At 42.4% G+C, this 14633-nt stretch overlaps 1 protein-coding gene across 1 annotated transcript in view; it reads right to left on the bottom strand.

Moving 5' to 3' along the window:
* ITIH5 (inter-alpha-trypsin inhibitor heavy chain 5) overlaps positions 1–14633 on the bottom strand; it is a 46487-nt gene extending 31854 nt beyond the window's left edge. Inside the window, exons 1-4 of the mRNA XM_083366092.1 lie at positions 14375–14633; positions 3973–4017; positions 1537–1700; positions 554–646 (exon numbers count right to left, since the gene is read on the bottom strand). Coding sequence (XP_083222218.1) covers positions 554–646; positions 1537–1700; positions 3973–4017; positions 14375–14494 — 422 coding nt within the window. The 5' untranslated portion in view covers positions 14495–14633. The remainder of the gene's footprint in view (positions 1–553; positions 647–1536; positions 1701–3972; positions 4018–14374) is intronic.

Here is a 14633-nt window from a genome sequence, read left to right as displayed (position 1 = left end):
TCGTCGTCGTCCTCCTCCTCCTCCTCCTCCTCCTCCTCCTCCTCCTCCTCCTCCTCCCCACAAATCCCACTCCCTTTTAGCACTGATGATGTTACCTAGTTTGGTAATGAAACGTCTGCAAGAAAACCACCAAGCTTAGAGGGCACCAAGGACCTTCCAGCATGTTGTTTTTTCAACTTCCTAGCTCAAATTCTGGCATTCTCTGTTAATCTCCCTCCTGGCTGTCTGGCCCCTATACAATAAAGTGTTGTCAATGTACTTCTGGGGTCAATTCAAGCTACTGATTTTTATAAAAGAAAGGGCTGTACAATGCAAGATGTACTGAAACTCTGCTTTGTTGTGATAAGGTATAATAACAGAAACTTAAAAACCAGGCAGAGCTTCCTCAACCTCCTGTTATGCCAAACAGAATCAAGGCAGGTTTACTTTGATCTTCTTTCTCACCCTTTCTTCTTTCCCAGAACAAGTTGTCCTTTGCTTCATAATTCTTGCAATTCTTCATCACGGTTGCTGTGTCTCCATAATCCCCAAATCAACACGATGCAGTCCTTACCTGTCATCTGTGGGTCTTGAATATATTTCTTGATCTGCATGCACCCAGTCTTTGCCAATAACCTCCCCGTAATAAATCTTGCCACCAATAATCCTGGAATCAGTAAAAAAGAGAATATGCATGAAAAAAAAATAGAAAGGCAAGGTACTCATGGTTCAATCTATTGATCCCGGTTTCATCCCACTTTTAATTTACTTTATTCAGCCTTAAACAGCTTCCTTCCTATTTCTGAATTAGATTACATTTCATTAAAAAAATGGTCTGAGTAAAAATACCATACTGATTTTAGTACCTGTAAAACCTAACAATTTCCCTATGAACTTCACCTTAATTCATTATTTACATCCCTTTTTGTAATAAGAGATCTCTTATTGTTAACCCTGTAAGGTAATCCACACAAGAAGCACACCAGGAATACAGGTAGTCCTCAACTTACGACCACAGCTGAGCCCCACATTTCTGTTGCTTAGTCAGTTGTTAAGTAAGTTCTGCCCCATTCTAGGACCTTTCTTGCCACAGTTGTTAAATGAATCACTGCACTTGTCAAGTTAGTAACATTGTTGTTAAGTGAATCTGGCTTCCCCCATTGAATTTTCTTGTCAGAAGGTCACAAAAGGAGATCACATGTCAACAGGACACTGCAACCATCATAAATATGAGTCAGTTGCCAAGTGTCTAAATACAGGGATACTGCAACAGTCATAAGCATGAAAAATGGTCATAAGTAATTTTCTTCAGTACTGTTGTAACTTCAAATGGTCACTAAATGAACAGTTGTAAGTCGAGGACTACCTATACTAACTCTATTGTAAGATTACATTAATAGTCTTGCAAATCTAATAATTTTTGTCCCCCCTCTCCAAAAACTAGGGAACACTGAGATATTTTTTATATCCTTGTTCAGTCTGTGATTCTCCCTCCTGTCTCCCAAGGCCATTTGCACAGACCATTACACTTATTTTATGACACAACCGCTCACCTACATGGTAAAATTGGAGACAAAAGCTGTGATGGGTATTTGCATCTCAAAAATGCCTTCTTTAGCCTCTGAGCCGGTATTCACCAAAGTGCAGGAGACTGTGGTAAATGCGTATCGAGAAATTATTGTGGCTTTCACTGAGAATTCGGACATACGGGGTCTGGTCTCCTGTTGGGACATAGCAATATTTCCACAAAAGCAGGACATGTTAGGTCAGCCATCCCAGGTAGACACAAAACACAACCAGATAAGCTAATTCTATTTTATTGTAAAGCTATATGAACAGAATCTTGCAAGTCGGTTATAGGTGGTGCCCAGGTTAAGCAAATTCCATTCCTAACTCTGTTTTTAACTTGAATTTATATATAGGATGGAGCTTGTATTTACGAACAGTCTGCTTGTTACTAAAAATGGCAGATGGTGTTCTGTTTCCTTGAGCTGATGAATCACTGAAGAAGTTTGTTTCCATTTATTATTCTTGTCCTGGCCTCAGGTGCTTTGGAGAATAGTTGAACCCCACTTCTCTGCGACTGCCCCTCAAATATTGGGAAACTGCTATCATGTCAACCCAGTCAATCTATTCTCCAAAAAACCAGAAGGCAGCACAAGAAGCAACGGATGGAAACTAATCAAGGAGAGAAGCAACCTGGAACTAAGGAGGAATTTCCTGACAGTGAGAACAATTAACCAGTGGAACAACCTGCCTCCAGAAGCTGTGAATGCTCCAACACTGGAGGTTTTAAAGAAGAGACTGGACAGCCATTTGTCTGAAATGGTATTGGGTCTTTTGCCTGAGTAGGGGGTTGGACTAGAAGACCTGCACGGTCCCTTCCAACTCTATTATTATTCTGTTATTATGACTCGTGGACTTCAACTCCCAGAATTCCTGAGCCAGCCATGCTGAGGGGAAAGGGAGAGGTTTCAAACCTGAGCTGTGCTGACTTAGGAATTCTGGGAGTTGAAGTCCACGAGTCATAAAAGAGCCGAGGTTGCCTACCCCTGGACTAGACATATCCAATTCCTGCAAATGTTCATCATACATTTTAACATCTTTTTTATATTGTGGTGACTAAAACCAGATGCAATATTCCAAGTATGGTCTTACCAAGGCATTACAAAGTGGTACTAACATTTCAACGTGTTGCTGATCTCTGCCCAGACTTTCTAGTCTGGGTTCTGGTTTGATGCCAGGTTAGGGGGTCTTGATATTAGGGTATGTAAAGTGTGTTAAGCAAAGCTACTCGTTAAGCTCTCTATCTTTGCTCTTTTCTTTCGCATCGTTGGATAGAAAAGCATCCTTTGATCTTAACAATAAGAAATGGCTGGACCCACAGCACTTGCTTTATCAGGGAGACAATAACTAGTCTGGTAAAAGTTTAAAATATGTTTTAGTACACCATGGGAAGCTTGATGAGTGTTAACCTTGAGCGGAGTTTTATATGTATGGCTTAGCGTACTTCCAAAATAAGGGAATGTAAGAGCTGGAAGGGGGCTTGGAGAGCATCTAGTCCAGGGGTAGGCAACCTTGGCTCTTTTGTGACTCGTGGACTTCAACTCCCAGAATTCCTGAGTCAGCAGGGCTCAGTTTGGAAACCTCTCCCTTTCCCCTCAGCATGGCTGGCTCAGGAATTCTGGGAGTTGAAGTCCACAAGTCATAAAGCGGCCCAGGCCTAGGCCTAAACCAGGGGTAGGCAACCTTGGCTCTTTTGTGACTCGTGGACTTCAACTCCCAGAATTCCTGAGCCAGCATGGCTCAGCTTGGAAACTCTGCCTTTCCCCTCAGCATGGCTGGCTCAGGAATTCTGGGAGTTGAAGTCCACGAGTCATCAAAGAGCTAAGGTTGCCTACCCCTGCTCTAGTCCAACCCTTCTGCCATTGCAGGAATCCCCCATCTTACTGGCTGTCCTATTTAGCCAGCTGATTGCTCTATGCATGGTGTACACTCAGAAAAAAATGGGTCAATCCAATAAGTGGATTAAATGTATAATGGCAATGCAAACACTGTCTGCATATACAATACTGTAGTCTTTAAAATAATGTAGAAGGGGGGCTGTGTTAATCTTTTTTTTTTATGTCCAAGCATAATCTAGAGTTCTGGGATTTCTTAGTCAATCTCCCATCCCAATACTAATTACATCAGACTTTGCTTAGCTCTTGGTTGGTCAGAGAATCATCCAAACTGGTGTTACCACCTGCTCTCCTTTGGCCACTCTAGAGGGGTAACAGGCAGAAAAGATTTAGAAATGTGAATTTATTCTTCATCTGTTCTTGTTTCTGCACAAGACTTGAGAAAATGGCTCAGATAGTTTGCATTTTGCAGCTGTAGGAAAGATTTCCTGATACAAAAAATTCCTGACACAAAATTGCAAAATTAGGAGAGTGTGATTGCTGACACTTTCTTGCAAGATGAGAACAATTCACAGTTAGAATATTTACACACCAATCTCTGCAGAAATCGTGTTTGTCTTGGAACTCTCCGTGCCACCTGCAAAGGAACAGAGACCATCACTCAGTGTGTTTTCCACAAAAAATGGAAACCAAGATGTTCATCAGTGATAGTTTTGGCTCGTCAGAAGCCATTGCTGCATACTTAGGCTGTCTGCTAAGCCTCTATTAATAATGAGAGAGAATTGGGGGCAGTTAGGATCAACTCGGGTTGAATCCCAAGTGCCGCGTAGCAGAGTGAGCGCCTGTTACTTGTCCCAGCTTCTGCCAACCTAGCAGTTCGAAAGCATGTAAAAATGCAAGTAGAAAAATAGGGACCGCTACGGTGGGAAGGTAACAGCGTTCCGTGCGCCTTTGGCGTCTAGTCATGCCGGCCACATGACCACGGAGACGTCCTAGGACAAGCGCTGGCTCTTCGGCTTTGAAACGGAGATGAGCACCGGCCCCTAGAGTCAGAAACGACTAGCACGCGTGTGCGGGGGAACCTTTACCTTTACCTTTAGGATCTGAATATAAACTCATATAATTTCTCATTATTTAACCAGTGCACTAACTGAACACTTATTGCTCAAAATGTAGAGTTTTTCCATGTTTTGCAGTTTGTTAGGTTAGTAAAAAATGTACATTACATGAAAACTGCCATGTGAAAGCCATAAATTAAAGAATTGGTCCTAAAGTTACTTTTTCATCATAGTTGTAACCAAGAAGAAATGATAAATGAGGCAGTTGCTAAATGAAGACTATTGTTGTTGTTGTTGTTGTTGGTATTATTATTAAAACTCTGAGGAAAATGCGTCAATTAGTGAAAGCAATGTACAAATGACTTATTTGGGGAACCGCACAAATAGTATTTTATACAGATACACATAACCCACCCCACAAAGTCACACACAAACGTATAAAAATTATGTCCATTACAGTAAAAATGCCTATATTTAGAAAAATACACACGAAAATAAATGTATGTTTTAATGCAAACTTTTACAAAAATTCTCGGATCCAGTTAAAAGGATTAGAGAGATTTTCAAACAGGAGAAATAAAACAAATAAAACAACTTCCTCATTCCTATTCTGTATATTCTTCAGCATTGTTCTCCTATTATCCAGCGAAGTAGAACTAAAAAGAAAATTTCCACCAATTCTAGTTGTCATATTTTCCCTCCCATGGGTTCTTGAATTGTCAACTTCCCGTCTTTTGAGGCATGTAACAACCTCTTTTTCATGCTATTTAATTCTCAATAAAGATATATTATTGTGGAGGGCATTGGTAACAAGGGGTGCCCAACCTTGGCAACTTTAAGACTTGTGGACTTCAACTCCCAGAATTCCCCAGCCAGCATGGCTGGCTGGGGAATTCTGGGAGTTGAAGTCCACAAGTCTTAAAGTTACCAAGGTTGGGCACCTCTGGTGTAGACACAGCCATTTCCTTCTCTGTAATATTAAACCCATGCTGCATTCTTTGAATATTTAACTTCTGCATCACTTTTACTATCCAGGGTTTGTTTGGCTAAGGAGGTGTTAGCTGCTCTGCAAAGTGTAGGTTATTGTTAGGATATTTAATTTAGTAGCTGACATAGTAAAATTGTACAATGGGCCATAACAAACAGTTGGAACTGATTGACTGGAGAGTGCATGAGGCAATCTATGCTGTGATTGGTTGCTGTGGGTGTAAAGCGGGCATTTCCCTTTTTTCCCGCCGTTTTCTTCTGTCAGTATGCTGTTTGAATTTACCTCATGATGATTTTACCTCATAATGTTCCTGTGTTCCTGACTATCTTTAGCATATAAATGTTAAGTATATTTATTTATATAAAACTACATGTTTGTGTCCATGTCTTTGAAGTTATGTGGACAGCTGCAGCTGCAATTTCCTGACAGTTATAAATATTTAGATTACAAAAAATCCTACATGGCTGCGTGCTGCCAATATTCTCGGCCATGGAGTTTATATCTCCACAGACTCATGCTGGACACCTGGACTCTCCCTTTGGAGGAGGCCATGACAGACCTACTTCAAAGAGGCGGATGGAATTTGCTTTGAATTCTCCTCTGCTGGGCTGAATGGCAAACGTGCTGAAGATGCAGAAAAGAATGCAAGACTTTTGACTCCAAGCCAAGCTGTTTTTTTGGAGAGGAGAGAAGAAAAAAATAAATGTGGAAAATGTCTGAACTTGCAAGTCAGAAAGTTCTTGCTACACTCATCCATGCTTTAATCTTAACATGGTTTGCTTGCAGCAAAACAGTGGGTTAGAGGTTAGGTGAGGTGAGATTCTACCTGTAAAAACACTCAGGTATCCATTTATAGGGAGCAGTATCCCTCACCATTTTTCTAAACATAGGTAGTCCTTGACTTACAACAGCTGGTTTAGTGACCATTTGAAGTTACAACAGCAATGAAAAAAGTGACTTGGGACCATTTTCCACACTTACAACCATTACAGCATCCCCATGGACCCGTGATCAAAATTTGGAGGCATGGCAACTGGCACCTACTCATGATGGTTGCAGCATCCTAGGGTCATCCCCTTTTGCTACCTGCCAAGCAAAGTCAACGGGGAAGCCAGATTCACTTAATAACCATGTTACTAATTTAACAACTCCAGGGATTCACTTAACAACTGTGGCAAGAAAAGTCGTAAAATGGGGCAAAACTTACTTAACAAATTTCTGTCTTCTGGATTCAATTGTGGTCGTACGTTGAGGACTAGCTGAACAACAAGATCCAGAGATACTCTGAATAAGACTTCTGCCCTTTGCAACTGTGGTAACATGCAGACAACACATATGTACACCTGCCCTTGTGTCCCAATCAGTATACACTTGAAGACCTCATGGCAGAGCAACAGAGAGCAATTAATGTTGCTAATTTCTGGGCAAGATCTGTTTAATTTTACATACACTAATCTTAGATTTTATATTTTAAATGTTATGTCATATTGTATGTCTTATTTTAATTTTGATGCTTCTGACACGGATAAACAAAGCAAGTTCAGCTTAACAAGATTGGGCAATGCCCCTCAGCTCCTATAATTATATATTATATGCTGGTCCCTGTGAGCATGAACAGTTAAAAAACAATCGTTCCCAGAACGTCAGATCAAGAGGCAAAGCACAAGTGACAGAAATCTGGAGGTAAAGCAAAACATGTGTATTTCCTGCAACTTTATATATGAAAGTGCTTTGAAAAGCACTACAAACATATCCCCAGATAGCTCCAAACATCACCCGATAATCACGGATAAATGCAGTACAAACTGCAAGGCAATGCAACATTAACTTTTCCGATGTACAAAGATTAAAACATGATTTTCACCATTACTCGGGCAGTTAATGTTTTAGCCAAGCGAATCGGTGTTTAGGGAGCTGGAATGTCGATTGTCGTTCCTTAGAGAAATGGCTGTAGATGCCCTTGGCTGTGTTTAAACGGCTTTTAAAATTTAGTTTCTCCTGTTAGACTCTGGAAGAATTCTCTCGAGGCTCTGCAGAAGCCTAGGAACACGGTTTGGAAAAACTCTAGATTGGTGGTGGAAAGCCTTGACATTGCATTCTGCAAAATGAAGAACGGCCTGACCCCTCGTAGCTTGCCGTCCCTTCCTCAAACCGCTTGGATGCAAGAAGGGAGTTTAAGACACACGTTTTTCTCTGCATCACCACTGCATGGGATTCTGCTTGCTCGGAGAGGCGATGTTATGTTTGCTTACATGAAGCTTCAAATGCCAAGGCGCTGGAGCAAAACCAACCCTTCCCTATGCCAAAAATATATGAGACCTTTTCCAACTCTCTTCCTTCACAGTTCTTGGACCAAAAAGGAGTGTAGAGCAAAAGGCAGCGACTCAGATCTTAAAAGGGCAGGATGCAAACTGGGCTATCATCAGGAACATTGATGGAATTTACAGTAGAGATGCCAACTGCAGAATAATTATTTTTGGTGTCGGGAGGGGAGGATTTTCCCCAACTAACTAGAGAATGGAATACAACAAACATGGAACAAATTAGAGGGAATTGGAGAGTACTTTTTCAAATTACAGGTCATCCTCAACTTACGACTGATCGCTTAGAGCACGGCTTTTCAACCAGTGGTACGGGTACCACCTGTGGTACATTGGCACCTGGCAGGTGGTACGCGACCATCCTAGAAAAGTGGGAGCGGGGGAGGGGAATGAGCTGAACCGGTGGCAGCACCACACAAGCCTAAGCGAGAGATGGCTGGAGGTGCAGGGCTGTCAGGGCTCAGCGGAAGCTCCAGGATCAGCGCCAGGATCCAGCTGGAGCTCAGCGCTGATCCTGGTGCTTCTGAGCCCAAAAGAAGCGCTGATCAGCTGGAATGTTGCAGCATCTCCAGGGTGTTGTGATTTACATTCAGATGCTTGGCAACTGATTCATATTTATGATGGTCACAGTGTCCCAGGGTCATATGAAGTGACCAAAACCTGCTGCAACTACCCAGCAGAGGGGGGGAATAAAAACCAAACACCCCCCACCCCACCCCTGCTGTCAATCCTCAACAGAAATGCTCACAACAATGAAAACCTCAGACAGGAGGAAGAGCGCCGCTGGGCGGGCAGGCAGGCATCTTGCTCGGCTGTGACTTGGGGGGCACTTTTTTCAGTGCCATTGTAACTTTGGACAGTCAATAAGCGAGCTGTTGTAAGTCGAGGACTACCTGTACTTCATCACTTTTTTCCTTTTTTTTGGTCATCAAGTTTTTAACACCATGCTAGGCGACTGGTGGTACTCGGATGTTGCCATATCCTAAAAGTGGTACAATGGGTGAAAAGGTTACGACAAGCATCCCTGGGGTACAGGTAGTCCTTGATTTACAACTAGAGAGGAAAGGCCTGGAAAAAAACCCAGAAAAATTGAGGGGAGAAAAAAGGTGGTGTTTTTTTTCATTTTTCCAAAGCTGTTTGGGGAAAAAACAGAAAAAAACTTGTTTTTCCCCCAATTTTTCTGAGGGTTTTTCCAGGCCTTTTCCAGGCCCATCTCTGTTTACAACAATTTATTTAGTGACCATTAGAAGTGACAAAAGCACCAGGAAAAAAAAGATTTATGACCATTTTTCACACTTACCACTATTGGAGCATCCCCAATGGTTACATGTTGAAAATTCAGATATTTGGCAACTGACTCATATTCATGAAAGTTGTAGTGTTTCGGGATTATGTGACCTTCTGACAAGCAAAGTCAATTCACTTAAGAACTATGTTACTAACTTAACAACTAAAGTCATCCACTTAACAACAGCAGCAACAAAGGTCACTGAATGGGGCAAAACTCACTTAACAACTGTCTTGCTAAGAATGGAAATTTGGGGATCAATTGTGGTCGTATGTCGAGGACTCCCTGTACTTATGACCTGGCTCTAAATTTCCAACAGCCACCCGCAGGTCTTGTGACTGCATGTCAGGCGCTCAGTAACCAGTCTGCATGTACACTCATTTGCAGTATCCCGCACTCACATAATCAGGTTTTATGATGGTTTTATTGGAAAGTGGCATTTACTTTCGGTTTTCAGCAAAACCTGACCTAGTGAACAATGGTGCTTAATGACCATAGTGTTTACTTAATGACTGTGGTGGCTGCCTTAAAACTATGGCATTCACTTAGAAAATTAAGAGCCATGGTGGCTAGAATGCAGTATTGCAGCCTGACTCTGCTCACTACCAGCAGTTCGATCCTGACCGGCTCAAGGTTGACTCAGCCTTCCATCTTTCCAAGGTCGGTAAAATGAGGACCCAGGTTGTAGGGGGCAAATAGGCAGACTCTGTAAAACTGCTCAGAGCGGGCTGTAAAGCACTATGAAGCGGTATATAAGTCTAGGTGCTATTGCTATTAGTGACTGCCGCAAAAGAGAAGGTAAAATGAATTAAAGCAGAGATTAAGCTGCTCATGAAACCAGGATAATTGGAAGGGAAGGGAGACAGAGGGAAAAGGAAAGAATGAGCTTAACTATTGTTATTTATTTATCAAACTTACATGTCACCCATCTCCCCTAAGGTGACTCCAGGCAGCTTACGGACGTATATGTTCTGCACCAGCCTGCTACCGGCCCTGAAGAAAAGGCAGGGACAACCCCTTTACAAACGGCAAGAGGCTGGAATTACGCCTGCCAAATTTATAGCTACAAAAACAAACAAGACACGAACCAAGAAACAGGAGCTTTAAGAAACACGAACTATCCAAGCGGTTGCCTTCAGCAAACCAGCCCTCCCCACACATTCCCCTTATATAGAGTTCAGGGCGTGGCTTCTCTCTGCCTCCTTCCGAGAAGCCCCATTGCCTTCCTCTGTTTACTCCTAATTGACTGCCTCCTGCGTCGGGCGTCCTTGAACAGGGCCAGCTGTGGGTCATCTTCATCCACGCTGTCAGGCTCACACAGCTGGGTCTCTGTGGTGACCAGGTGGGAGGGGCCTGGCTGAGGGCTCTCATCAGCAAGATCTTCAACCCCCTCAGCAAGGTCTTCAACACCCCCCTCCTCCTCCTCTGAGTCGTCCGACCCAACTGCCAAACCCACAGGCTGACCCTGAATCACAACAGTATAAAACATTAAAACTTTAAATAAAGATCTTAAATTTAAAAGTTCAGTCAAAGTGGCCAACTTTCCAACTGCTGACTGTGAACAATTTTTGCCACCCAATTAAACATCCCATTAAGTGTTTCCTTCCTTTCTTCTCTGAAAGAGAGATTTGGCACTGGCCAACTGGAAAATTGTTGATTTTGCAATGGGTTAATGAACTCAGTTTCCAAAACCTGCCTTTCTCCTATATAATCCTTGACAACAGCTGCCACCAAACCCCTCTACGTCATCCTGTTCAAGCTGGAAAAATTCTGACTTCTCGCACGTGAGAAAATTGTGAGCCTGGTAAAGCACGTTAATGCATGCAGAAAGTATTTTATAATATTTCCAGATTAAACGTCTCTTCCACTGCCAGGAGTTTGATCATGATGGGGCTCAAGGTTGACTCAGCCTTCCATCCTCCCGACATCGTTACAATGAGGACCCAGATCTTTGGGGGCCAATAGGTTGACTCGGTAAACTGCTTAGAGAGGGCAGTAAAGCACTGTGAAGCAGTATATACGTCTAAGTGCTGTTGCTAAGTGGGAAGGAAGGAAGGAAGGAAGGAAGGAAGGAAGGAAGGAAGGAAGGAAGGAAGGAAACATGGTGGAACAGTGGTTGGAACATTTCAGCTTGTCTGTATATATAAAGAGGAGCTATTGAATATACTTTTGATTAGAGTTGAGGTGGCGCAGTGGTTGGAATGGAGTAGTGCAGGCTAACTCTGCCCACTGCTAGGAGTTCAATCACGACAGGCTCAAGGTTAACTTAGCCTTCCATCCTCCCGACATCGGTAAAATGAGGACCCAGATTGTTGGTGGGCAATAGGCTGACTCGGTAAACCGCTTAGAGCAGGCGGTAAAGCACTGTGAAGCGGTATATAGTAAGTCTAAGTGCTATTGCTATTGCTATTGATTTTACTTCTCAGAATCCAGCTTGGAGGGTCACAAATGCTGATCACATGACCCTGGGATGCTTCAACACTCATAAATACATAAATACATGCCAAGTGCCTGAACTTCGATCACGTGGCTGTGGGGAAGCTGTCATGAATGCAAAGACTGGTCATAGGTCACTGTGATAGCCTCCCATGATTGCTAAATGAATGATTATAAGTCGAGAACTAACCGTAATTCTTATTCTGGTTTTGCACAATACTGTACATTAATTCCTAAGCCAGTCAAATGAGCTGGCTTTACCCCCAAATGGTAAGGTACCAAATGAAAACTAACAAAACGAACGCCGGCTTTTGCAGATGGTTCAGTTGCTAGATGGAGCCGACCTGGAGAAAGATGCTGTGTGAATCCTTCTTGCACATACGCAATCCACAGGTGGATGACAAAGAGAACGACCAATAAGATTAAATGGTAATGCCGTTCATTTCTGACCTGAACCATTCAGTCCGTCGGTCCTCGTAAGACCATAACTGAGCAAAATTTCCATTTTTAAGCCAGATACTGGTTAAGTCAGCTTTGCCCCATTTTATGAACTTTTTTTGGCCACAGTTGTTAAGTGAATCACTGCAGTTGTTAGTAAAATGGTTGTTAAGTGAATCTGGCTTCCTCATTGACTTGGCTTGCCATGAAAGGGGGTCACATGACCCCGGGACACTGCAACTGCCATAAATCCAGTTTCCAGAGTCAGAATTTCGATCATATGACCATGGGGTGCTGCAACGGTTCTAAGTGTGAAAAATTGTCACAAGTCGTGTTTTTCCCCCCCAGTGCTGTTGTAACTTTAAATGGTTGCTAAACAGACGGTTGCAAGTCAAGGACTACTTTCATTTGTAGTTTCATTTGCCTAATTCATCTATTAACTTTAGATAGTTTTAAAATTAGTACCGGGTAAATCCAGTCCAATCCTGGAGAGAATTCACACTGCATTTGGCAGACCCAGGAAGTAGGTTAATTCATTCTCTAATTTCCATGTAATTAATTCACGATTCTATAACCAGGTTATCTGAATCAAGAATCTGGTAGCAGCTTTTCCAATGAACAAACATTATAATAAAAAGCTATTAGCTTTTCGGTATGATGAAAGCACCTTTCAAAAGTATATGCCTTTTAATAGCATTTTTTCGTTGGACAAGCTGCTACAGACCCCTGATTGTATGCCACTATAAAATAACCATCAAAGCAACTCTCTTCCTACCATAATGACAGGTTGCATGAATATTATACAGAAAGTCCTTTGCAGGTTTTTTTTATATTCATAATAGATTACCATGCAGCTTGGCTGTTGAATTACCCGAAACTGAACTCTTAAAAAAGGCTGTCTGACAAAAAAAAAAACACCACAACCCTATAGAGAACATAACCTGTTGAAAAAAATTGATTGCAATTTACACTTTGGTTACATTAGAAAATTACATTATGAGTTGCTTTACCGACTGCATATTTGATTTAAAAGTTATAAAAAAGCAAAGAAGGAACATCAGTGGCAGTGGCTTTTGATCTTCACAAGAGCCCAGAGATATGAAAGCTCCCTTCACCTTGAAAAATTACTTTTCCCTTTTCCGTGTGCACTACCTATTTTGGAGTTCAAAATGTGCCTAGGTTGGACCTCCGAGGTTTATTTGAGGTTTGTTTGGTTTTTTTCCCCCAAAGAAAAATATACTTTGCTTTCACACAAGATAAAGCATAGCAAATATACGAAGGCAGAGAAGCAAAAAGTTACAGAAAGGCACGCAAATTCCAGAAATAGTACGCTGAAATTGCACAAAGAGGGTGAGCAAGCGGAAAACTTTTAAGACACATAGCTCAGTAACTCTGTTACTTTGAAAGCAGAGGTTTTAAGTTTTGCCTTGGCTGAATCAGATCAAAGGTCTACTTATTCTTGCACAGTTATTACAGCAGGCAGACAAATGCTTCCAGGCATCAAGAAATCGAGCAAACTGCAAACTCCCTTGGTGGTTCGCCTTCGGCACTTTATGTCCCCTGAGGTATAGTGCAACTGACTCTGGAGGCTCCGTTCAGCTCTTCCCATGAACACCTCAAGGATTTGCCGTAGATAAGCGTTGTCAGAGGGAGGGGATCATCTAGACTTCTGAGCTTGGCTCAAGAGTCTAGAAAAGTTTGAATCCACCTTAATACACCCAGCTTAATATTAATGCTGTCAGGGCATTATTATGTTTAAAGCAGGCTTTGTTTTTGCACAAAACTCATAACTGTCACACTTGCAAAATGTGCATCCTATTTTGAGTTACCCTACTCATAAAAACAAAGGAGAGAGGGGGAGGGTGAAGGTTTTTAAGAAGAGATTTGACAACAATTAATCTGAAATGGTATAGGGCAGGGGTGTCAAACCGATGTGTCACACACAAGCCACGGACATCCCGGCTCCACAAAGGCAAAAAATGTCACTATATGTCATATGACACGATCGAGTTTGACACTCATGGTAGGGTCTCCTGCTTGAGCAGGGGGTTAGACTGGAAGACCTCCAAGGTCCCTTCCAATTCTGCTGTTCTGCTATTCTGCTATTCTACTATTCTGTTCAGATAGATAGATAGACAGAGAGACAGACAGACAGACAGACAGACAGACAGACAGATAGATAGATAGATAGATAGATAGATAGATAGATAGATAGATAGATAGATAGATAGATATAGAAACAGACAGACAGATAGATAGACAGCTATTTTTAGACAATATAATTAAAGCAAGCTTCGCTGTGGTCAAATGTGTCACGTGGCCCACCCCAAAATGAGCATATTCGCGGATTTAAAATATCCCTTCCTTTGCAGTTCAAAGAAATCACCCCACAGCGGTAATCACCCAGACTGGGCTTCTCCTCCCCCTTTCCGCCCCCCCCCCTTCACAAGCACAAACAAACTTACATTGTCAATGAGGTTATAATCCGTAATCCCAGCCTCTTCCAAATCCCGGGCTAAGAGTTCAGGATCTTGCCGTGCAGAGACCACCAGCAGGCTGCACCCCAACCAGAGGAGCCAGGCCATGTTGCAGTGGGACTGCCGAAGAGGCAGAAGTCAGAAAGGGAGGAGCAGGTCTCCTTGATCCGACTTCTGTCTCCAGCTAGCTGGAAGAGGAACGGATCTGACCTGAGTGTCTTGGCTGGCTGCCTTCTCCTCCCTCCTC

Source organism: Vipera ursinii, assembly GCF_947247035.1.
Source record: "Vipera ursinii genome assembly, chromosome: 6".
NCBI classification, from domain to species: domain Eukaryota; kingdom Metazoa; phylum Chordata; class Lepidosauria; order Squamata; family Viperidae; genus Vipera; species Vipera ursinii.
The sequence above is the reverse complement of the archived record's forward strand: the minus strand, read 5'-3'. Positions and strand labels throughout refer to the sequence as shown.